The sequence below is a fragment of the Lontra canadensis genome, unplaced genomic scaffold, assembly GCF_010015895.1.
Source record: "Lontra canadensis isolate GAN:19392208 unplaced genomic scaffold, GSC_riverotter_1.0 scaffold2, whole genome shotgun sequence".
Taxonomy (NCBI): Eukaryota; Metazoa; Chordata; class Mammalia; order Carnivora; family Mustelidae; genus Lontra; species Lontra canadensis.
In genome coordinates this window covers 50,644,374-50,669,127 of record NW_022630996.1, presented here as the reverse complement: position 1 = coordinate 50,669,127, position 24,754 = coordinate 50,644,374, and the positions used below count along the sequence as shown (strand labels likewise).

The 24,754-nt window shown below is 35.3% G+C and overlaps 1 protein-coding gene across 2 annotated transcripts in view; it reads right to left on the bottom strand.

The window, feature by feature from the left end:
- Window positions 1-24,754, bottom strand: part of CRPPA (CDP-L-ribitol pyrophosphorylase A) — a 289,217-nt gene that overhangs the window by 131,785 nt on the left and 132,678 nt on the right. For both annotated transcript variants that reach the window (XM_032873929.1, XM_032873920.1), the window contains 2 exons: window positions 3,601-3,693; window positions 3,025-3,117 (listed from right to left, as the gene is read on the bottom strand). In XM_032873929.1, coding sequence (XP_032729820.1) covers window positions 3,025-3,117; window positions 3,601-3,693 — 186 coding nt within the window. The remainder of the gene's footprint in view (window positions 1-3,024; window positions 3,118-3,600; window positions 3,694-24,754) is intronic.

Here is a 24,754-nt window from a genome sequence, read left to right as displayed (position 1 = left end):
TATTTATTTATTCATTTATTTATTTATTTATTTAATTTAACAGAGAGAGAGATTACAAGTAGGCAGAAAGGCAGGCAGAGAGAGAGGGGGAAGCAGGTTCCCCGCTAAGCAGAGAGCCCGATGCGGGGCTGGATCCCAGGACCCTGAGATCATGACCTGAGCCGAAGGCAGAGGTTTAACCCACTGAGCCCCCAAGCGCCCCTTAAGTAGATTTTAAAATAGAAGCATCCTACCTGTCAGTTTATCTCAGGAAAACAGAAACTTCCTATAGTCAGTCTTTCCTAACACATTTCAGTTTCATAAAAGTCAAGGAGAAGTTAATCTTCAGACAATCAACACCCTGAAATAAAATCTAATTACGCTAAATACCTGTATACCAAAAACAAACAAGTGTTTTGCTCCCTCCAAGGGATAAACGTTCCAGATGAGGTTGAAGGTTACCTGTACTTTTTAAATGACTACTGAATGACAATTAACAGGTAATTCCAGAATATTTTTCTGTAACTCCTTGAGAAAATAAGAGACAATGTGGACTTCACCAGCATGGCAGACATCCACCAATTTTTGGCACTTAAAACCTAATCAATTTTTTTTGTTTGTTTGTTTTGTTTTTGTTTGCCAAACAAATGCCCCAGTTTAACTTCAGCCCCATTTCTTCCAAAAATTTGTCCTTGTAGAGTGAAATATGGGCACACTGGAAATGACCACCTTAACTAGCCTCTCAGTTGAAAAAAACCCTCACAAACACCTAATTAAGCACAATTTTACTTTGCACCTGCTGATTCCTACTAAGTCTTCCTCTGCACAGATGAACAGAAACTGGAAGTTGTTAAGCCCTTGCAGAGAAAAAAAGACCATTGTATTACAACTCAGCAGGGACAAATAGGTTTTTAAACATCTACAATACATGTGTTCAATAACTACTGAATCACATAACTCCAAAATAAAAATGAATGTATTTTTTCCATGACCTTTATGTCATTTTAGATTTTCTGGTAAATAAAACCTACCTGTCTAGGGAAGCAAATAAACTCTTTGACCATTCTCAGAATTTAGAATTGCTTAACAAAAGCCTTATTAAAAACAAAACTTAAAACAAAACAAAAAAACCTTCCATGGTGTGATTTAATCTTCGAGCAAATCAATTCAGATAAAAGCAAAGTAGGCACACCATAGTCTATGAGCTTCCTATTACATCTTCTTAATTACACACATATGCAGTGCTCACTTACACCCCCAGACATTATATGTATATATGTATGTATTTTTTCCACTTGATTATGTGCAAATTATGTCCCCAGATATTTACATCCATGTTTAAGTCTTTTACGTATTTTGCAATAATAATAATATTTCATATACAACTACTACTTTGGGGAATATTTGACTGGTTCTGCTCAATTTTAAGTCCTAGGAACACTGATATGTCCTTTTAGCCATTTGGGGGCAAGTACTATCAGAAAGCAATAGCATGATACCTTTTATCATCATTTACAGGACAATTCAAAAACCTAGACATATTTACTTGCCTGTCAATTCAAGAAAGCAGCATTTCTTCTTTATTTTTTTTTTTAAGATTTTACTTATTTATTTGACAGAGATCACAAGTAGGCAGAGAGGCAGGCAGAGAGAGGAGGAAGCAGGCTTCCCACTGAGCGGAGAGACGGATGTGGGGTTCGATCCCAGGACCCCAGGATCATGACCCGAGCCGAAGGCAGAGGTTTTAACCCACTGAGCCACCCAGGTGCCCCGAAAGCAGAATTTCTTATTCTACCTTTTTAATGCTTCAGTTCATCCTAAGGATACAGATTCTAGATGTATGCTAATGACATTTTCCTATGAAGTTTAATAATAACTTTAATACTCCTATACTGAGTCTACATACATGAGTCCATATACAATGAGAAAAGAACGGGTGAACAAATATTACTCATGCAGTAGTAACAACTTTCCAATCTTAAGTAAATATTTTACAATGTTTATAGTATACAGACTTATAATAGTACTATCCTCATAGTGCTGGGAGACATTTACTCCTTAACTAGAGGATTATCTTTTTCCTTAGTTTAATACAGAACACCAGAAAAGGGAAAGAAAAATTCTGGTACTTACTGGGATACATAAAATAGACTCAAAAGGAATAAACAGAAAACTGAATTCAAATATTTATGGAAAAGATACAAAAAACAGAGGTTGAGATAAAATAGGTGATAAGTAGAAGAACAGTTTTAAAACTGGAACACAGTCGTAGAGGTCATAGCAAGAAAGTAAGCTCAAGAATCCACAAAGAAGAGTTTCTTTGAGGCTTGGATAAATTTCCTCAAGGATGAAATTTTGTTAAAAATAAAAGTTGAATTTCAAGGAAGGAAGCCTAAGTATGAAGAGTTAAATCTGCATTGGGAAAAAAAATTTGATATATTTATACATGGAATGTTACTATCCATCAGAAAGAACAAGGGGTAGCTCAGGTGGTTAGGCATCTGACTTGATTTTAGCTCAGGTCATGAACTCAGGGTTGTGAGACTGAGCCTTGCATTGGGTTCCACGCTGGGTACAGAGTCTGTTTAAGATTCTCTCTCTCCATCTGCTCTCTCCAACCAAAAAAAAAAAAAAAAAGACTCTTGCCATTTGCAACAATGTGGACGGATCAAGAAAGCATAATGCTAAGCAAAGTAAGTCAGTCAGAGAAAGACAAATAGCATATGATTTCATTCATGTTTGGAATTTAAGAAACAAAACAGATAACTTAAGGGAAGGGAAGGGAAGGAAAAAAAATATGATAATAAAAAAGAGAGGGAAACAAACCATAAAGACTCAACTATAGAGAACAAACTGAGGGTTCATGGAGGGAAGTGGGTGGGGATGGGCTAAATGTGTGATGGGGATTAAGAAGGGCACTTGTTGGGATGAGCACTGGGTATCATTACATATAAGTAATGAATCACTGAATTCTATTCCTGAAACTAATACTACACTATATGACAACTTCAATTTATTTTTTTTTTAAATATTTGCATTACTTACTGAAATAACAACAACAGGATATAAAATGGAAAGATTACTCTCTTCAAGCATGTTCAGTAACCTCTGGGTTTCCTCAAAATCAGAGGACAAAACCTGAAAGACCAGAAAAATAAAAGTGAAAAGAAGTTCTTAAATGATTTAAAAGTTAATCCAAGGATAATTGAAAATTAAAGGGGAAAAAAATCGAGAACTTTCACATAAACATCCAAAACATTTACCAAACTTAGTTTTCACTTTTTGAAAAACTTTAAAGGATACCCATAAGGTCCTACCTATTAAAATTTGAACTATTCATTAATTCAAACATGTTTCATCTTACCTGCTTCATACCAGGTGACTGAAAATGGTATCTAAAGAAATGTCACCCTCTTCTCTTATCCCTCCTCTCTAGCTTGTTAGAAAACAATATTTTCCATTTCTAAAGTTAAAAAACAAAACTTCCAAATACATACTGAATAACAGAACTCATCTATCAGAACTTAAAATCAAATAATTAAGAATCAAGAAAAAGTTATTTTCCACATTACACTTATATAGAGGCTCAAGTGTTTTCAATCATTTAAATTCACTACTTACATTCACACAAACATAATTATAGCATTGTTCTAAGATGATTTGCTTAAGATCTCTGCCCGCAGGACACAAAGCCCCAGACGTGACTTCTACATGCTAGGAGGGGAAAAAAAAAGAAAGAAGAAAAAGGAGTTTATAAACTAGATAGGAAGACCAAACCAGAACCTAAATGACTGTTAAAAATGAACACAAAACTGCTAAAGACACACAAAGCCAAGAATCATATATAAAAACAACATAATTCATGCAAAAGTTTATGAAGCTACCGAGAAAAAGGCATTTGAACTAGTCCATGACTAATGATTACTATTTTGGTAAACACAGATATAGCTAAAGGAAATAGTTTTAAATTAAAAAAGGTATAGGGTATATGCAGGGACAACCAAGTAACTGTTTTTTTCTTATTCAAAGGATGTATTGCAGAACATGGTGGATAATTATTAAAAGGTTAGTTAGACAGGGGTTTTGGATGATTCTGAAAACATGTTAAATTCTACAGTTACATAGATGTAACTAAACCTGTAAAGACTAGAACCAGGAAAAGCTGTTAAGAAATTATTATAGTGTAAGACAGAGAAATAAGACTTGAACTAGGACAATGATAGCAAGAGATGAAGAGATTATTACTAGAGGTGGTCCCAGACTAGAATTAGAATAGCACATATATTAACGAAAATTTCCCTAATTGGGGGCACCTGGGTAACTTGTGATTTTGGCTCAGGGGATGATCTCAGAGTTGTGAGACAGAGTCCTCATAAGAGCTCCCCACTCAGCGGGAGTCTGCGTCAGATTCTTCTTTTTTCCCACTCCTTCCCCCCTGCACACACTCTCTCAAATAAGATCTTTAAAAAAAGAAAAATTTTCCTAACATTTTTATTCCATATAGCTCAATATTCTAATTAACTTCCATTTTTTTCTTATGTCAATATGAACAAAAACTTAATCATTAAATTATTATTAATTAAATTTAATAAAACTTAATTATTAAACAAGGGACGTTTTTTATCTATACTATTGTAATTCCCCAGAAAGTCACATCTCCATGGTTAGCACTGGCATTACACTTAGAACTCTTTCAAATCTACAATTCTAATACAAAGTTTGTCACTTAGTAAAACATTAAACCCTGTACTTTTAAGAGCATTGCATAGTAAGTAGGATTCATCCTAATTCTATGCAATTTTGACATAGTATTAGAGAAGGGGAAGTAAAGATTTTGAGGTCTTAGCAATGCTAGAAATTAGTTGGCTCATGAATTTTAAGACTTTCCTTTCAGTGTAAAGTTCTTACTGAGGGGCACCTGGGTGGCTCAATCGATTAAGCATCTGCCTTCGGCTCAGCTCATGATCCCAGGGTCCTGGAGTCAAGTCCCAAGTGGGGTTCCCTGCTCAATGAGGAGACTGTTTTTCCCTCCCCTCCTCACTTGTGTTCTCTGTCGCACTCTCTCTCTCAAATAAATAAAATCTTAAAAAAAAAAATAAAGTTCTTACTGAGTACAAAGTTCAGAGAGAACATTAAAAAATTAACAAAATAGTTTCATATGTATCAGCCATATATCGATAATAAAATATGGAAGAAACTGGATTTCATTATGCAACATTAAGTTTGTTCAAGGAATGGCATCTTCTAGATATTACAGGGAGACAATTTTGCAAGGGGTTTCTCATATACCCAAATATTTTCAAAGGCATTAATACCTAATTTACTCCAGATTGACTTTTCAAAGATGTTTGCATAGCAGGCAGATTTGCAAAGATAGGTACATCTCTTCCTGGAGCAAATTTGCTTATGTTCCAGAAAATAAAGGTAAAGTCATCTCTCTCCCTGGGGCAGATCTGCTTGACATTCCAGAATAATAAAGACAATGTCTCTTTTGTAACAGGAGGATGCGCTGATTTGCTCACAGTCCCTCAATACAAGTGCTCCCCAATATCAAGATTCTTCTTTAATGCACCCCATTGGGACTGCACCGAGTTATAACTGCATTTCCCTGTAGAAACTGCAATTCGGAAATTCATTATGCTTCTTAATGCTACTGCTATAACAAATTGTCTTTCCTCTGACCACAGAGAAAAGGTCTTACCCTAATACTTAAGGTATTAGCAAGAATGTGTGCACGCAAGTACCATATAATTCCTCAGATCCTGCCAAGTTTGACTTAACAGATGTGAAATAAGACAATCATATCATCAGTTATTAACTTCAACAAATATGAGTGAAATTTGAATTTTAAAAAATGAATTAATTAAAAAATTATTTTGCATATACAGAAATAAGGTCTAGGATGAGAACATGAGAGATATTTAGCTTTGTGAGTACTGAAATGGAGAAAATTCTTAAGGACAGGGTTGAGATCCTTGAGTACAAAAACATCCTGTTTTTACCATTAGCAAGTACTTAATAGGTATTTTAAACTTATGAATTTTTCTTAAAGAAAAAAATCATTTCAAGAAAAACAGTCTGTGTTCTTAAAACCAACAACTTGGAAAAGATAAAAAAAAAAATCCAAAAATACCACTACCTACCTAATAACTTCAAAGTTAGATAAACACTATTCCCACAATATTAACATATGCAGTAGGACAAAAGGATGCAGAAACAAAAGCAATAATACATTCTAATGAGGTGACTTTCCTGCCTTTTTTTTAACTAGTTAGGAATGAAAAAAGAATAGAGTAAACCCGAAGATGATGCTAAGCTCCAGATCATTTTTCACTTCCAGAGAACTTAGCTTCTAAATGTTAAGAAAAGGTAACATGGAGAAGATTAAGACATGGGATTTTGAGTAGCAATGCATTTCATTTGTCAGTATTTGTTGACCTCCTTCTATGAGAGGGAAACTAATAGCACATTTTAACTTCTACCTCAAGCCTGGTTCTGGTCAATCATATTGTTTTTACCCAGACAAGATTTACGAGATTCAAATTCTATTCTAGATCTGAAATGCCCACAATGTAGACATATCTATACCCTGAAACACTTTTTATACAAAATTCCTCCATTTCTAAGTTCTTCGTTTTAATTCACTTCTTCATGTGATTAACTTTATCTTCAAGGAGTTTGTGTAATTGGTTTTATTTTTTATAAAACTTTGACATTTTTACGTTGAGTTTTTGCCTTTAGACTCAAAGAAGAGCCTGTTTGGGAATAAAAGTTTGATTCACTCTCCCCCTCACAGATTTGTAGTCACTGTTCCATGATCCACAAGCATCATGTCCTATCCTGAAACTTATATTCCATTTATCGTTCACTTGTTCCCCATTCATTATGTAACCTGGTCGATATCAACATCAGTAGTTCTTAATAATACATGTAGACACTGTATTTTATTATTCCTCTCATCATCTTTATAACAGACAATTTGGCCGACGGTCATATTCTTGGATTCCACTTGCATTCCCTCTGAAGTTCATAGGCACAGCTTCACTGTATTTGGATAGCGAATACTGTGGAGATGCAAGAGGTCAGGCAGAGTTTTTCTTTAAGTTTTAATTTTGCGTTTTTGCTCGTAGGTCCTTATCTGAAGAACTCTTCATGAGGAAATTCAAAATCCTCACCAAAATCAGCACGTGCTTACTTAGCAGTTGTTATTTCTAAATTTTTCCCAGGCTATGTCCATTTGGTATTACAAAATCAGTCATTTCAAGGAAATATTCTTCTAGTTTAGAAAATAAGCATTATCCATATGTTGGATGCCGTTAGCACCATTCACATCCATTCTCTTTAACTTCCACTTAGAGCACTCTGTAATTATCTCAAGTTTCCCACTATGATGATAACCTCATATCAGTTGTATTCTAATTCTCATCTGCTAAATAGTTCTAAAAGAGTGTTGCTCTAGTCTTAATTTTATTTCCTCTGATAACTGTATTAATCTCTTTCAATACCATCTTTGAATTTTGTTTTTAACCTTCTTGAATTCAAATTTTTACCAAATTCTACAGAACTAAAGGTATGAGAATATTTTCTGGGTAAGGAAAGCCTTGATGTTTCTTTCATATTTTTAAAATCTGATTGGCATGTGCTGCAATTCTTTTTTAGTATGAACTGTGCAGTTCTGTAATTTTTTTTCACAAGTTGCAGAGTTAAAACATCGTAGACACTGAAAATTATCCCTGCCTCTGCTGCTGTATCACAAAGATTTAAGGGATTTTCTCTGACTTTTTCCTGGCTTTGATTTCAGTGTCAATGTGCTCTTCCTTCAATTATAACTTAAGAATTGTCTGGATAATCATCATTGCCTTATTACAGTGTCTTGCAGATCCGTGGGTGGGGTTTAGAAGATGAGCCAGATCAAGGTTCCTGTAGATTCAGGGACCCCCTTTATGATTCAAATACAACAGCTTTTCCTACTGTGTCATCACAGGATGGTAGAAGCAAGGGAGCTCTTGGGGGTCTCTTTTGTAAGAGAACTAATGGCTTCGTGAAGACTCCACCCTCATGACATAATCATCTCCCAAAGGCCCCACCTCCTAACACCACCACACTGGGATAAGTATTGCAACATTTAAATTGTGGGGGAGAACACATTCAGTCTATAGCACTTGCATCTTACACATTCTCAAAAAAAAAAAAAAGTGTCCAATAAATGTCTGGAGTATTTTAAGATTAATACTCCTAAAACTGAGCTTCATTTCATTTTTTTCAATGCAAAACATTTAAGAACATACAATTACATATATACCTGTGTTTAGATTAAATCTCAAATTGTAAAATTGTTCTTAAAGTCGTCCATAAACTACTTTTATTCTGTTCAAATCTTAACCATTCAACTTTACTTATCAACACAACATGTCAAAAAAAATATTCTTTATAGTCACTGTCTTCTATCATCACAAACACTGGACTCTTTCTTGTCTGTGATGGCTTCAGCCCATACTGACTTCAGTATATACTTGTTTCCTTGTTAAAGCTTTGTTTCTTAAATTAACAGGGAATAAATAAAACATAAGCTGTTAGAGTATGAGATACAGATATATGCAGGCACAGTACCCAGCAAATGTTAACTTTTGTTGTTATTAAATATATTTCTTCTACTATTATTTCATGAATTATAACCAGTTAATAAAAGGGTCATGATCTAGGGCCTACAAACTAAGACAGAAATGCACACACAAGTATTAAATAGTAGCATTTCTTTTTACCACCTTTAACAAACAAACAAAAACACTGCAATTGATTTTTTCCTGAAATTGACACTCTAAAGAACTGTTTTCAGTTAAGTGTAATTTTTTTTTTTTGGGGGGGGGTCATACTCCTTTTCTCCCAACCAGAAAATATTTTCCATGGTTGAGTTTAAAAAAACAAACAAACAAAAAACCCTAAAAACAAACAAAAAAAAACCTGAGATTTATCTAAATATAGCAAAGGAGTCTTGGACACCTTTAATAAACAAAGACCACATTAGACAATGCTATTAAGTTGTTATGAAAATGCTCTACGGTATCATCTCATGCTGTCATTCCTAATGTTTCCACACTCAAACACAACAAATGGAACAATCTGCTGGCTCGAAGAACTCTTTGTTCTGTAAATATTTTGGTTCAAAGAACATTTAAACAAAATTTAAAACAACCTTCCAGTATGTTCAGTAAAATTAAAGAGGTATACCAAAAAACAAAAAACCATGAAGTACTTTCCATCATGACAAATAAGAATTTAGAAAAGATTTACTATTAATGAAATGTGCATCTGCATACTGAAAATTCTATTTAAAGCATGGCTATTAGAAAAGGAGATGGGCTGTCAAAAAATGTTTTCCATTTCAAGAAGAGTTAAAGCTTAACTAAGTCCCATGAGTCAGCAGTTCAAGTCCCATGGTTCAAGTCCCATGAGTCAGAGGTTCCAAAAACTATTTCTGAAAAGTCAACCTTCTTTTCAAAGAACATGTTGGCTAGATTATCTCTGAATCTGATTCCGTTAATTTCTCACGTACCTCCCATCCAAGCAATGGCACTAATGTGAGTAAAAATGAGAAATCAGAGCAATACAGACTTTCAACTCTGTGGACAATAATAACAAAAGTCTTGTGGTTACCAAGGACTGTGGGGGAAGAAATGGAGAGATGTCAGTCTCAGGGTACAAAGTTACTGCAAGGTAACTAAGTTCTGGAGGTCTAATGTATAGCATGTTGACCATAATTAATAATATCTTATTGTATACCTGAAATTTACTAAAAGGATAGATCTCAAGTTCTCACAACACCCCCAAAAATAAATAGAACACAAAAAAACAGTAATTACATGAAGTGATAGATATGTTAACTACTTTGACCCTGGTAATCATTTCAAAGTGTGTATGTACATCTTAATGTATATATATATAATTTTTATTCGTCAATTCTACCTCAAGCCAAGGAAAGAGTATCTTTCTATAGTACCAATTCACATTTCTTTTTAAAGATTTTATTCATTCATTTGACAAAGAGAGACACAGTGAGACAGGGAATACAAGCAGAGGGAATGGGAGAGGGAGAAGCAGGCTCCCTGCAGAGCAGGGAGCCCGAAGTGGTGCGGGATTCCAGGACCCTGGGATCATGACCTAAGCAGAAGGCAGACACTTAAGAACTGAGCCACCCAGGCACCACTGCCAATGCACATTTTTTTTTTTAAAGATTTAATTTATTTGACAGAGAGAGAGATCACAGGTAGGTAGAGAGGCAGACAGAGAGAGAGGGGGAAGCAGGCTCCTTGCTGTCCAGAGAGCCTGATGCGGGGCTCGATCCCAGGACCCTGAGATCATGACCTGAGCCAAAGGTAGAGGCTTAACCCACTGACCCTCCCAGGCACCCTGCAACCAGCTTTCTGTGTGACTTTGGGTGAACTGCTTAAGCCCTGTGGCTCAGTTTACTCATCAGTAAAATAAACTCTTCAGAATTGATAAAAAAGATTAATTAATATATAAGGATTAACTTTTCCAGAACTTCTTCACTATAGGTGAGCTTCCTGGGAAGCTTTAGAGGAAAAAGCTTCAAGGCAATATCATCAGATAACCATTCTGCCATATTATGTAAACTACGGACCTCCAAACATGAACAGTGAGCTGCTACACCATACCAGGAGCCTGCTAGTCCACAAGCTGCCACCAAAGACTCTGACCCTAGCCTGCTGGATATACCAAACAAAGTCTTGACCTTCCCTTAGTCCTAAATGCTGGGCAGACAGAACACCATCAGAACCAAGGTTCTGCCATGTCACAGTTATGTTGGATCTCAGGACCGTATCACATCAGGGGAACAGCTGGTACTCCCTTGTTTATACAGCTTAAAAGCCACAGTGCATGCAGATTGAAGTTTAACATTAGTCCCTAAGGTCCTTCTGCAGTGCTCCATTAATGCAATGGTCACTGCCTCTATTCCTGAGTCCAGGGACTTCCCCCAATAATCACTGTTACAAAAGTATGAAGTCTAGTGGGAGTGCTGTCCTGTCATTCATCTTTGCTTGGCTATATTTAAAGCACAAATAACCATCTCTGCACATAGAGCTATATTTAATGTCTGTTATAATTATTCCGCTCACTTCTCATTTAACTCCCACTTTTAAATAGCACCTTAACACATCACCATACCTCCATTACCCCTTGGCATTTTACACCTTACATTAGAGATTTTTCCCCTTTTAAGAATCGACACTAAATACTTCAAACAATTATCTTATTGAAATCTCAAAGCACACACACGTAACATTGTTATTATCCTCCGGTTGTGTTAAGAAAACTGAGGCACTAAAGTTTAAATAACATGTCTGAGATCATACAACCAGTAAGGGGTAGTACTCCGACTACGGTCTATTGGATCCCCAGGGCCATTTCCTTCACCTCCACAATACACTGGGTGTCTGTTCACTCCAGGTGACTATTACCTCATCATGAAAGTCAAAAGACCTGTACTCAAAGAGAATGATACTATAGATTCCAAAGTCAGCTCAAGGAAACACCTCATCTGGACAAAGTCCAGAATACTAAGAATTTTAATTGCTGCCATACACAATCTTCTAACTCAGATCATTTTTCTGGGTCCTGGACAGAGAACCATATCTTGAAGAAAGTTCCTCCAAAGCTGGTTATTAGACTTTATCCTGGAAAAGAGTCACGGGTATCTGAACCACTACATTCAATACATACCGAGTAGCTGGCAATGGTAGCAGAAGTGATTATTGCGATAATAAAACCTTTAAAAAAAAAAGTCCACCTTTACATATCCCCCTCTGTTAAAATTCCTTTGAAGGCCATTATGGTTCTGATGCAAAACTACAAGGGTTGTGGGATAGAGTATACAGACCTCAACCCTTACAAACCCAAGCACTATCACAACAAATTCAAGGTTCCCATTTCATCATACAAATTACACATCCAAAACTGGAAACTGTGTCTATAAAAAAGGTAAAGCTACCAAAAGCACATCTGCTCAAGCTTCTCTTCCCATTGGGCTTCACTACAGAATGTTATGCTTTATATAACTAATGGACAATTTTGCAGTAAATGAGAAATTACCGCCTTTCACTTGTAAGTATTCTTTGGCAGGCATATTCTGTATTACCCATTCTGTCATTTTTTAAATGACAAAAAAATACATTAAAAAGGTATGTGCAGTAATATGACCTTTTTATTTTTTCCTGATAATCCATAAAACATTTGGAAGCTAAGCACTGGCAAGATGACATAAACAAATCTCTGTGTTAATTTAAAAAAAAAAAAAGGCAAGGAGACGGTATCCTATCCACTGACGGATTAGCATTTCAGTCATTCAACCATTAAGTATTTATTGAGGGCTCTGAGCTAGACCATAGATTGTACATGGAGAGCGTGGCAATGAATGAAACAAAGTTTCTATCCTTATGGAGCTTACCTCATACCAGAAAGATGAAATCAAGTTTAGACTTGTGTTTCTCCAATTTCAATATGCATAAGAATCCCTAGGAATCTTGTTAGAAATAGAGATTTTTATTCCAGTAGATGTGTGTTGGGTTCTAAGAACCTGCATTTCTAGATAGCTTCCAGCTGATACTGCTAAAACTGGTTTGTGGAACCCACTTTGAACCATCCAGAGGTTAGAGAAGTTGAACCCACTTTAATTTAAAAGCCCACTCTCATTTTCAGTAGATATACTCAAGAGTGTGCTTCCATACAGTTATCAGAAGATAATTTTAACTCTGAATCTACTGAAGCCATTGCATTTCCATACTTTCTAAAAGAAATTACCCATATCTTGATTTAATCAGTATGACAAGTATACATGAGTAAATTTAAAGAATTACTTCAACTGTTTTTTTCCAAATTCTTAACCAAATTCATAGCACAGTCTAATTCACTTTTACAAAATTTTAACTTTTTCTAACATAGACACTGTCCAGATGTATACAGAAGTATAATTAGAGCCCATTTCCTATATAATTATGCACTAATGAAATATGTACAAGCTATATTCTAGTCAAAATATGGATTTAAATTAATGAGATTCAACACCAACAAAAATTTCAAGTCAATTTTATAGATGATTTAAATAGTCTACTGAAAACTATAGTTTATTACGTGTAACTATACACTCATTAGAAATTACAAATACAATACCTATGACTTTACTCCCAACCCACTGTAAAATTTGAGCACTCATGAAACCTAACAGGTTATATTAACTGCCCTTCCTCAAGAAAAGTCAGCAATGTCAGGACTTATTTTCAATTGTCACATGTAGGATAGGAAAGTAATACTGGCACCTAGTAGATAGAGGACAGGGATGTTATCTCATATTCTATGACACAACCTCCAAGATAAAAAAAAAATATTATCTATACAAGTAAGTCAAAAGCATAGCTACTGCGAAATCCCACATTAGATGGAGAAATCTAGTTTTGGGTACTCAGTACTTACTTGAGAATCAGTAAGTGATACCAAAAGCAGTAATATTCTAGCAACTTCAAGGCTTTAATATTGTCATTCTTTTTACAAGGGAATACTAAAATTTATTTTCAGCAAGTATTTTAATATTTTTATACCACTAATGTGTCAGGTGTATATTCAAAATGAGTAAAAAGAGGAGGTATATATTTAAACCAGATTTGCAGCTCAGTAAGCTCTGTACCTTGCTTTTCCATTTTATTTAATTTTAAATTAGATATGAAATACACCTTAAGAAATCATAATCAGCTACAATTATGTATAAGCAGATTAGTTAATTCACCTGCTCTTGTATCACAGAGGAACTCCACTTGATTAACTCTTAGGGAATACTTAATACCATCCCAACACTTGTACAATCCAAATGGTACCACTGTAATTTTTCAAATCCTACATAGTAAAGCCAAAAATTTTTCATTATTGTATTTTTCTCTCTACTGAGATGTGTAATTCCCATTTTTATGTAGAAAATAAAATTTCTGTCTCATACAACTTTTCATTATAAGTTGCATAATAGTAACCTACTGAATATACATTATTTAGTGTATAGGTCCAAAATGCTTTTATAATATTAAAGATAAATTACTTTTTAGGCAAAAGTAACTAAAACATGATCGTGTGATTTATTTCAGAAGTGTGTGAACACATGTACACTTCAGGATATTTTTAAGCCATGTAGGCCCAGATAATAAAGAAAGGTAGATTCGTATCCTGACTAGAATCCTATTTTCTACTGTAAAAAACAAACCTTAAAGTGTTGCTTATGGACCTATTTCTTCACCCCACTTCAGAGGCACCTCTGCACATTTCATTTCCTCATCACTCACTTGCTCTGTCTCTCTTCTTTCCCGTCAGAAGGCCACTGGACACCAACTTCAACTTCATCACTGTTGCTGACTCCAGTACATCTCACCTCTCCAACATCTGCTCTTTGCCCTTCCCTTCCCTCCTTTTGTGAAAATAGTTGTCTTCTGACTGGGCAATCAATTAGAATTTCTTGGGTGTACATTATGTTCTAAACTCCTCTCAACGGCTCACGTGATTGATGGATGCCCAGCGGCTACCTCTTTATCTCCAGAAGTATATTTGGCTGACGTCCAGGTGGAGAAGTTTTCCCGAAGCTTGCTTGTTCATCATCCTATCACCATTAACCACAACTATGTACCTGGTTCTCACCATATACACAGCTTTGTGCAAGGATCAGTGATAAAAGAAATGGTGAAAGAGATTGGTATAAGAATATAACAATAAAAGGCAGAACATGCACAGTGACACCACTGCTGATGAGTAGTTTAAGAAGTCCAAGAACCAGAAAAATGGGGACAACTTCATGAAAAGACTTATATTAAACTGAGCCTCAAATGAAATCTGAAGCTGACTAGTAGGGATGGCAATATAATTAAACAGAATGCTGAGTGAAAAGAACAGAAAATGACAGAATTTCAAGGCATGAGCAAGATAATATGTTTCACTACAATGGAGAGAACATAACAAGTAAAGGTTCAGTACCAACTGTGAAAGAGATCAAATAACTGGCCAAGTTGTATTGACTTTAACTCTCAGGCAATGAACAGTCACTGAAAGGATAGAATATCCATCCAAGAGAAAAAGAGATTTGAACTTAAGCAGGCAAATACTTCCAGGCTTTGGAAACAAGATGCCATGGATAATTTATTAGGACCACAAGCTCAAATGGATATATTTGGTTCATTTTCCCTCGAACAACAAAAACCCCAGAGCCACTATTTAACTAAAGCCACCAGAACAATAGAATAAACTACTTCATGGCATTACAAAGTAAACTTATACTGCAAGCAAATAGTTGAAATGAAATTCATCTCCAAGCTCATTAGGGGAGACACAGTAATTCAAAGTATAAAATGACATTTTAAAAACATGTATCTTATATTTGGAACCAAAAAAAATCAAAGTGAAGTGAAATCACAATAAATAAGCTCTAAAATTTGATCTCACTTTAAATAGCCTAAGAAAACTAATAAGTACATATTCATCAATATCAACGGATGAAGTATAGAAGCTATAACCTACACTCCATTTTTTTCCCAAACAACATTTTTTTTCAGATATTTATAAAGACTTTCCTTCTAAACATGTTTACCATATATGTATGTAAAATCAATTTCCCAAATTAGAAGAGCTGATTTTTTACCAATATATGCCCCAAAGTAAATGTTGGGTATTGTTTTGATTTGTTTTTAACTCAGCATAACAGTTGTCTAGAACTTATGAGCAATGACCTCATTCTTAAGTGGACAAGGATGCAGAAAAGCATTTTTCCAAATTAACCATCTGGTTCCTTGAGAAAGAGTAATATTTCATTATGTGCCTGTGACTCAAAAACATACACAAAGACAAAAGACATAGATATGCATATAAAGTACACAAAGTGGTATTTAAGGAGGATTATACTTACTCCCTCATTAATAATGACTCTAAAACTATGACAAGCAGTTGCAATTATAAACTGCTAATTTTATTCAATACAGAGTGAATATAATTAATACCATCCCAAGCAACTAGGTGGTCCAATAATTTCGAACTTTTTTTTTTTTTTTAACCTCTGGAAAACTGATCAGGAAATCTGGCTAACATCCCAAATAAACTCAAACAAAGTAATTGGATGGTCTTCAACTAGTTTCTGTAGTCTTGTATATATACCAAAACCACATACTCTAACTGAATTAATTGTGTCGGTATTGTTCAGTCAGAGGTCCCACAGTAGTGTTTACAGTGTTACTTCACTGTACTTCACTGTGTTCATCTTCAAAAAATGAACAAATCCTTTATCTTTAAACAAAATATTGTGTTACATGTCAAAATCAGCATAAAATAACCCCATTTTCAATGAGTCTTAACATGTTGCAATGACTTAATTTGTTCTGTTTCTTTAATTTCTGCCCTTCTAATTCATTTGCTATTTTTGATGTTTTGTTTAACTAGTATGCCATACACTGAGTCTAGTTAGGTTTGTAAGAAAAAGCACAGATCCATATATTCACTGGATGCAAACTTGAGGGCATTAGGCAAAATAAAACTAGGTATCACAGACAGCCTCAACAAAACCAAAGGATGCCTTAGACCCAGGAAAACAAATGTGTCTCAGTCGTATTCTGCTAGTTATTGGTGGTTGCACAGAACAGTAATTAAATTATGTGCTCCAGGAAACAGGAAGGAGTGGATAAGCAAATACAAGCAAATCTCCTATAGATCCTGTTTGTTCCAAATATAAGATAAGCACCTTTTTTTAAGAACCTCATTTCTTTTCTTATATGAATGAAAAATGGGTTGAAAAGACCTGGGCTTGTAGGGGTAAATGTGATGTAAGAAAACATGAAATACTACATGTCGTCTTCTACAGAATTTTACTTTAAGAAGCAATAGTCAATATAATCTTCGTACAGATATAACTGGTTTATGTCATTTCCAGTTCAAGTTTTCCAACAGTTCATTTTGCTCTTAGGACAAAACGTCAGTAATAACAGCAGCAGCACTGGTGGTGGTGGTAACCTTCACAGAGCCTGTCCCCACATGCCAACTCTGACCTCCACTTCAACCTTACGAGTCTTCTTTCAGCCAACTCAGCAAAGCTCTCTGAATGCCTTTCACACACTCTTGCTCCTGGATTTCTTTTAGCTAACTCCTGATTACATTATAGGTTTAACTAAATGTCCCATCTGCCAAGAGATTCTAGCTCACCGCCCTCCTCCTGCAATCTAAATGATTTTCTTGGGCGCTCTCTCACGTTGCATACTTCACTTTTTACTTAGAATATTTATCACCATTAGTAACTAAACATCTTTTTGTACTCATTTTCTATGTTATCCCCAACTCAAGAGTATGTCCTTGAAGGAACCATACTTGTTTAGTTCAACTCCCTATATCCAGCGACTAAATCTTAATAGGCATGTATTATTTGGGAAGTAAATTAGGGAATTAAGGAATAATGAAGAATGACCACATTCTTATTAATCCCTTACTTATCAATCCCTTACTACTCAGCACAGTATGTATCATAAACTATTTTTCAACATTTGTTGAGTTAAAAAACAATGAAAACGGACTCTTCCATTACTATCTCATGTACATCTGGAGAGCTCTAGATCTAAAGTAGGTGGGGTCCATGAAATATTTCAAACTCCTTAAGAAATCCAAGAAATATAACAATCCTGATAATAAAGCCTTGAAATTCAAGTATGAGTGAAATGTTCATGTGTATGGAGGGTGGGAAGGGTGTCCTTACTTAGTTCCTTATTTTATTTTTTAAACCAACCCCTTTCATGTATTTGTTGTGTATCATTTTAGAATTTAGATATCCTAAGGTAGGTTTCAAAAATTTAGGACAAATAATTTTAACACACAGATCCAATCTCTTCCTTTAGTTTCAATGAGAATCATTTTTTCTTTTCATGCCAATGAGACAATCCTCCCACTGTGTACCGAGCAGATCCACACCCCACTGATCTGTCCAATAGTTTCCTTGATTTCAATACTGATGACTTCAGCTTTTTTTCTACATTCTTTTCAGAATGAGACAAAAGCACTCTGGGAGATAAAGATGTTAGAAAATGGGGTGCTTTGTGTTTGCCTGTAAGTTATGGGCTGAACAATGACACAAGATAAATATTCCCTTATAGGAGAGAAAAATATATAAAACTAAGCTATTCCTTATAAGGGGACTTCTTCCTGGCATTAGGAATAAACCCTGTTAAGCATCTGGGTTTTTTTAGTTCTTATATTTTACCTTTCTTAGAAGAATATTTAGTAGAAATAATAATAAATGAATTTAAAGGATTAAGGTACATAGCATAGTCTTTGGCACATAAAAGGCACTCTAATTGTTAGTGTTGTGGCTGTTTGAGAGAAAACATTTTGTTAAGTCCTTCTGTGGTTTAACAGTTTTTAGGCAAATTTAGAAGCCAGGAGAGACTTTGCAGTTAATGAATGACATCCCCTTCCAAGTCAACCAAGATTCTCTAAGTTTACAGGACACACAAAATTCTTCTTTATAAGTTCTACAGTAACTTTTAGTTTAACAAAAGTCCAAAATATCTCCTCAAAGGAGTGTATTACAATTAAGAGGGCTTGAGAAACACCTGTTGTTTAAGATTTATTTAAGTATTTTATGGGGTGCCTGGGTGGCTAAGTGGGTTAAAGCCTCTGCCTTGGGCTCGGGTCATGGTCCCAGGGTCTTGGGATCGAGCCCCACATTGGGCTCTCTGTTCAGCGTGGAGCCTGCTTCCTCTTCTCTCTCTGCCTGCCTCTCTGCCTACTTGTGATCTTTGTCTATCAAAAAATGAATAAAATCTTTAAAAAAATAAAAATAAATTTAAAAAGATTTATTAAGTATTTTAAATATTTTAGAGAGAGTGAGTGTGCCCACAGAGCTTGCACAAGCAGGATGGGCAGAAGGAGAGGGAGAGAGAATCTCAAGCAAACTCCATGCTGAGCGTGGAACTCAAGCAGGACTCAATCTCACCACCCATGAAATCATGACCTGAGCGAAACCAAGATTCCCATACTTAACAGACTGCCACCTAAGCACCCCATCGGTGGTACTTCTTTCTTTTTAACATCCACGTACATCTTGGCTTTCTTATATGAATGAAATCCCTAACTCCAAATCAAGCCGAATTTTTTAAAGTTCTAAAGTTATCATGCATACTTATGGATCAATTAAATACTTGAAATTTGGAGATAAACTTAAGTGCTTGGAAATTAGAAATAACAAGCAGAGCACACATAAAGAATAAAGGGAAGAAGATTCTGGAAAGAGTTGCTCTAATTTTCAAGTCTCTACAGATCTCTCCATAAAAATAGACAGTACAAGAAAAAACTTCAAAACCCAAAACCTGTAGTTATTATTTACCACAAAACAGTATTAGTGGGTAGAGATAAACTGCCAGCAACTATAAAGACCCCCACCAAAGAGGAGGGGGGAAGAAGGAGTCCAAAGAAAGTAATACAAAACCATCATCAGGTACTCTCTGGATAGCTTACCAGGCCATTCTGGAAAGAACAGAAAAACTCAAAAGAGGCCATCTAATCTCCAGTTCAAAGTTGAAAACAAAGGAGCCACATGAAGGTTCTCACTCTGTTGGGGATTATTTGGAGTCTGAGCCCAAACTAAGAAAGCACTTTCTGAGTCAAAGCATCAGCCCAAAATGTCTAAATTGACAGAGATGCATTAGAAGTCAAAGAGAAGGTCCAAGTAAAGAAGAAAGGTAAGAGAGATGGAAGCTCATCAAGAGCCTGGCCATTTCTTCCATCTGTTCCTGAACAAGTGAATAAGAAGCATATGCCATTGAGATATAAAATTTATTCTGACCCATCCTTTCCTCCTAAAAGTAGATAAAAATCTTTCTTACTTAAAAAGTAGCAAGTAGAGAGGACCTCAAATCTCATAAGAAATAAAATAGAGCAGTTGGGTGGCTTAGTCAGTTAAGCATCTGACTCAATTTCCGCTTAAGTCATGACCTCAGGTTTTGAGGGTTGTGAGATTGAGCCCCACATCAGGCTCAGTACTGTCCATGGAGTCTGCTTAAGATTCTCTCTTCCCCTATGCCCCTCCCTCCAGCTCTTGCATGCTTGCACTCTCTCTCAAATGAATGAATGAATGAGACGTCAAATAATGTCCCTACAGGCAATACACACACATCAGAAATACATTCACAAAACAAGTGAAAGCCACAACCCAACACTTAATAATAATAAGCTAAAACAAAATGAACGAACTACAGAAGTCAGAATTGGAATAAATCAGAAACAAGGTAATTAAAACAAGAAACTTGGAAAATGAGAAAATACTGTTTCAGAAATGAAGGGTAAATTAGGAAGAACATAGAAGAAAGTAAGTATCACAGCTAACACCTCAGGAGAAATATAAAATTTAAAGTATGAAAATCTTAAATGAAAAAATTTTTAAAAACCAAGAGAAAGTATAGCTATAAAGATAGGCAAATAAATAAGAATGTAAAAAAAAAAAAACAAAACTAAAGTAACATAATGAAAAAAAATACTAAAATAATAATGCCATCACAATTTCATGAAATAAAAAGACATGAAATTTTACTGTAAAAGAACACATTGTATACATAGTAATATTAACCCAAAAGGGCCAACAGTAAGAAAATTCTAGTAAAATTGGACTTCAAAGAAAAAATATTTCACTGGGCATCCAGGCAGAGACCAGATTTTAACCACACTTGATCCAAACACCTCATGATGGAAGACAATGCAGAACCATATTTAAGATGTTCAGGGAGAAAGTTTTGAACCAATGTTTTCATTAAGCCAAAATCAACTTGTACTTTTTTAACCACAGAATAATTTTATTCACATGCAAGAACTTGGAATACTGTGTCAAGGAACTCTACCTAAGAAATCTCCTAAAGCATAGTTTCAGAGAACCAAAATAATCTGCAAAGTACCAACGTTAAGTCTTCTTAAAAATAAACATTTACAGGGTGACTGGGTGGCTCAGTGGGTTAAGCTTCTACCTTTGGGTCAGGTCATGATCTCAGCGTACTGGGATTGAGCCCCACTTGGGGCTCTCTGCTCAGCGGGGAGCCTGCTTCCCTCTCTCTCTCTGCCTGCCTCTCTGCCTACTTGTGATCTCTCCTCCCTATCAAATAAATAAATAAAATCTTTAAAAAAAATAAAATAAAATAAACATTTTCTTGTAGATCTAAAAATAAAGAATGGTTGTGAGGGAAATACAATAGTATGTAATCATATATAAATGGAAGAGAAAATAAGGCTTGCTGTCATTTTACAAGTGTTACTTGGTAGTTAATTAAAAGACACCAATTCAAATTAGATACTGAAAGCAAAGGTAACAAGATGACACTAGTTATTTTCCTTACTGCCCAGGAGATCGATTAGACAAGAGCCAAAAGAATTTAGATTAATGTTAATAAAAGACAAAAGTATTTCAAAAGAATACTTATATAAAGGTAGTCATCAAAGGAGAACAGGAGGAAAATCTTTATAAACGCAAAAAAAAAAAACATATTATACAGAAACTCATAAACAGTATAAGAAATAAACCATAAAACTTAAAAAACTGATTACCCAGAAAAGAGGGAAGCAACAGGGTACAGAAGACAGTGACAAAACTTAGACTTCTTTGAGTATAATTTGCTTTATATATTTGATTTTGATAAAAGTTCATGTAAAATTATAAAATAAATTTCCTTTAAAAAAGCAATGTCTGAAAATAAGCCAAATAATTTTGTGTATCCAGATAGCATAACCAATTAGAAGTACTATTTCAAATTGACTGGAAAACACATTAATTTGATTGTACATCCTAACCAGGATATACCCTCAAGACAGTGGAGGAAAAAATACCTTACATTATTCTCAGGAATCAATTAGCATGAAATAAAGCAAATGTGTTATGTTGAAATTATGTAAAACACTAAATTTCACCACTAGAGAAAGTGACAGACATAAAACACACTTTTAAAAAAAAAGTCTGCATTCCCAATTCTAATTTCAGTTGGAAACATCAGTAAGAATTAAGGATGTGTTTTATTATTGTTAAAATGTCTATACTGCCTAGAGCAATCTATACTTTTAATGCCATTCTGACCAAAATTCCACTGGTATTTTTCAAAGAGCTGGAGCAAATAATCCTAAAATTTTTATGGAATCAGAAGAGACCCCAAATTGCTTAGGAAATGTTGAAAAAGAAAAACAAAACAGGCAGCATCACGTTGCCTGATTTCAAGCTTTAATACAAAGCTGTGATCACCAAGACAGCATGGTACTGGCATAAAAACAGAAACATAGACCAGTGGAACAGAGTAGAGAGCCCAGATATGGACCCTCAACTCTATGGTCAAATAATCTTCGACAAAGCAGGAAAAAATATACAGTGGAAAAAAGACGGTCTCTTCAATAAATGGTGCTGGGAAAATTGGACAGCTATAGGTAGAAGAATGAAACTTGACCATTCTCTTACACCATACACAAAGATAAACTCGAAATGGATAAAAGACCTCAACATGAGACAGGAATCCATCAGAATCATAGAGGAGAACATAGGAAGTAACCTCTTCGATATCAGCCACAGCAACTTCTTTCAAGATATGTCTCCAAATGCAAAGGAAACAAAAGCAAAAATGAACTTCTGGTACTTCATCAAGATCAAAAGCTTCTGCACAGCAAAGGAAACAGTCAACAAAACAAAGAGGCAACCCACAGAATGGGAGAAGATATTTGCAAATGACACTACAGACAAAAAGCTGATATCCAGGATCTATAAAGAACTTCTCAGACTCAACACACACAAAACAGATAATCATGTCAAAGAATGGGCAGAAGACATGAACAGACACTTCTCCAATGAAGACCTACAAATGGCTATCAGACACATGAAAAAATGTTCATCATCACTAGCCATCAGGCAGATTCAAATCTAAACCACATTGAGATACCACCTTACACCAGTTAGAATGGTGAAAATTAACAAGACAGTAAACAATGCATGTTGGAGTGGATGTGGAGAAAGGAGAACCCTCCTACACCATTGGTGGGAATGCAAGTTGGTGCAGCCACTTTGGAGAACAGTGTGGAGATTCCTTAAGAAATCAAAAATAGAGCTTCCCTATGACCCTGCAATTGCACTACTGAGTATTTACACCAAAGATACAGATGTAGTGTCAAGAAGGGCCATCTGTACCCCAATGTTCATAGCAGCAATGGCCACGGTCGTCAAACTGTGGAAAGAACCAAGATGCCCTTCAACGGATGAATGGATAAGGAAGATGTGGTCCATATATACTATGGAGTATTATGCCTCCATCAGAAAGGATGAATACCTAACTTTTGTATCAACATGGACGGGTCTGGAAGAGATTATGCTGAATGAAATAAGTCAAGCAAAGAGAGTCAATTATCAAATGGTTTCACTTATTTGTGGAGCATAAGAAATAACATGGAGGACATGGGGAGATGGAGAGGAGAAGGGAGTTGAGGGAACCTGGAGGGGGAGATGAACCATGAGAGACTATGGACTCTGAAAAACAATCTGAGGGTTTTGAAGGGGTGGTGGGGAGTTGGGCCAGCCTGGTGGTGGGTATTGTGGAGGGCACGTATTGCACGGAGCACTGGGTGTGGTGCATAAACAATGAATTTTAGTACATTGAAAAGTAATAAAAAAAATAAAAAATATATTAAAAAAAAGAACCCCCCACAAAATGGATGTGTTTTATTTTTACCAATGACAGAAACTGTTTTTTACCTCTGTTCAACAAAATAAAAACTAGAAACAATAACCAATTTAGTAGCAGCCAGCTAGAGAATTGGTTGATTTAAGGTTTGGTCAGGAAATCAGTCTAGAGGTCATTGTGAATCTAGAACACAAGGTCAGACCAGAAAGTGGGAAAGTTATCAAAATATTAGCATAATAAGAAAAGGACTAAAGCTAACTTGAAGAGGCTTCTAATGAATAGCCAAAACTGGACCATTTGAGCACTAGTAAAAGTGTAACTGCTATGGATTGAATCACATCAAATATATTTTAAAATCATGACTCTATGTATAATCTTTAAGAATAAAAACCCCAATGATACTGTCAAGAACAGAAGTCACAATTCCACTTTCTTGCATTTCACTTCATATCATTTTGCATCCCATAATAATAATGATTCTAGGCACTGGTGTCTGCCTACACCAAAGAAATTCAAAAGACCAAACTTATGTACTTTCTTGGGAGAAGCATACATCACCACCTTTGAAAAAAAAAAATTATTTTTTGCCAAAGAAAAACTTTAATCCAAATCCAAACAAACATCTAGACATTACTATAATTTCCAGAATATACAGGTGACAGACAAACATGTTAAGTGACACCATACGGTTGCAATCAGTAAAGCCCATAATGTGGGCATTTCTAAGAGATAATCTAATCTATTTAAAAAAAAAATAGAGATAAAAGCTATAGATTAAAAGAAACTTAAGAGACATACAAATCAATGGTTATTTGTGGACAAATTTATTTATATATTTATTTTATTTATTTATGAGAGATCACAAGCAGGGGGAGAAGCAGAAGTAGAAGCAGAAAGCCTGATACAGGGCTTGATCTCAGGACTCTGAGATCATGCTTTAAGTCAAAGGCAGGTGATTAGCCAACAGAGCCATCCAGGTGACAGTTTGTGGACAATTTTGAAAGAGAATGAAAGGTACATTGAAAGATACAATTATTCCAAAAAATGGGAAACAAAAAGGATAAAAT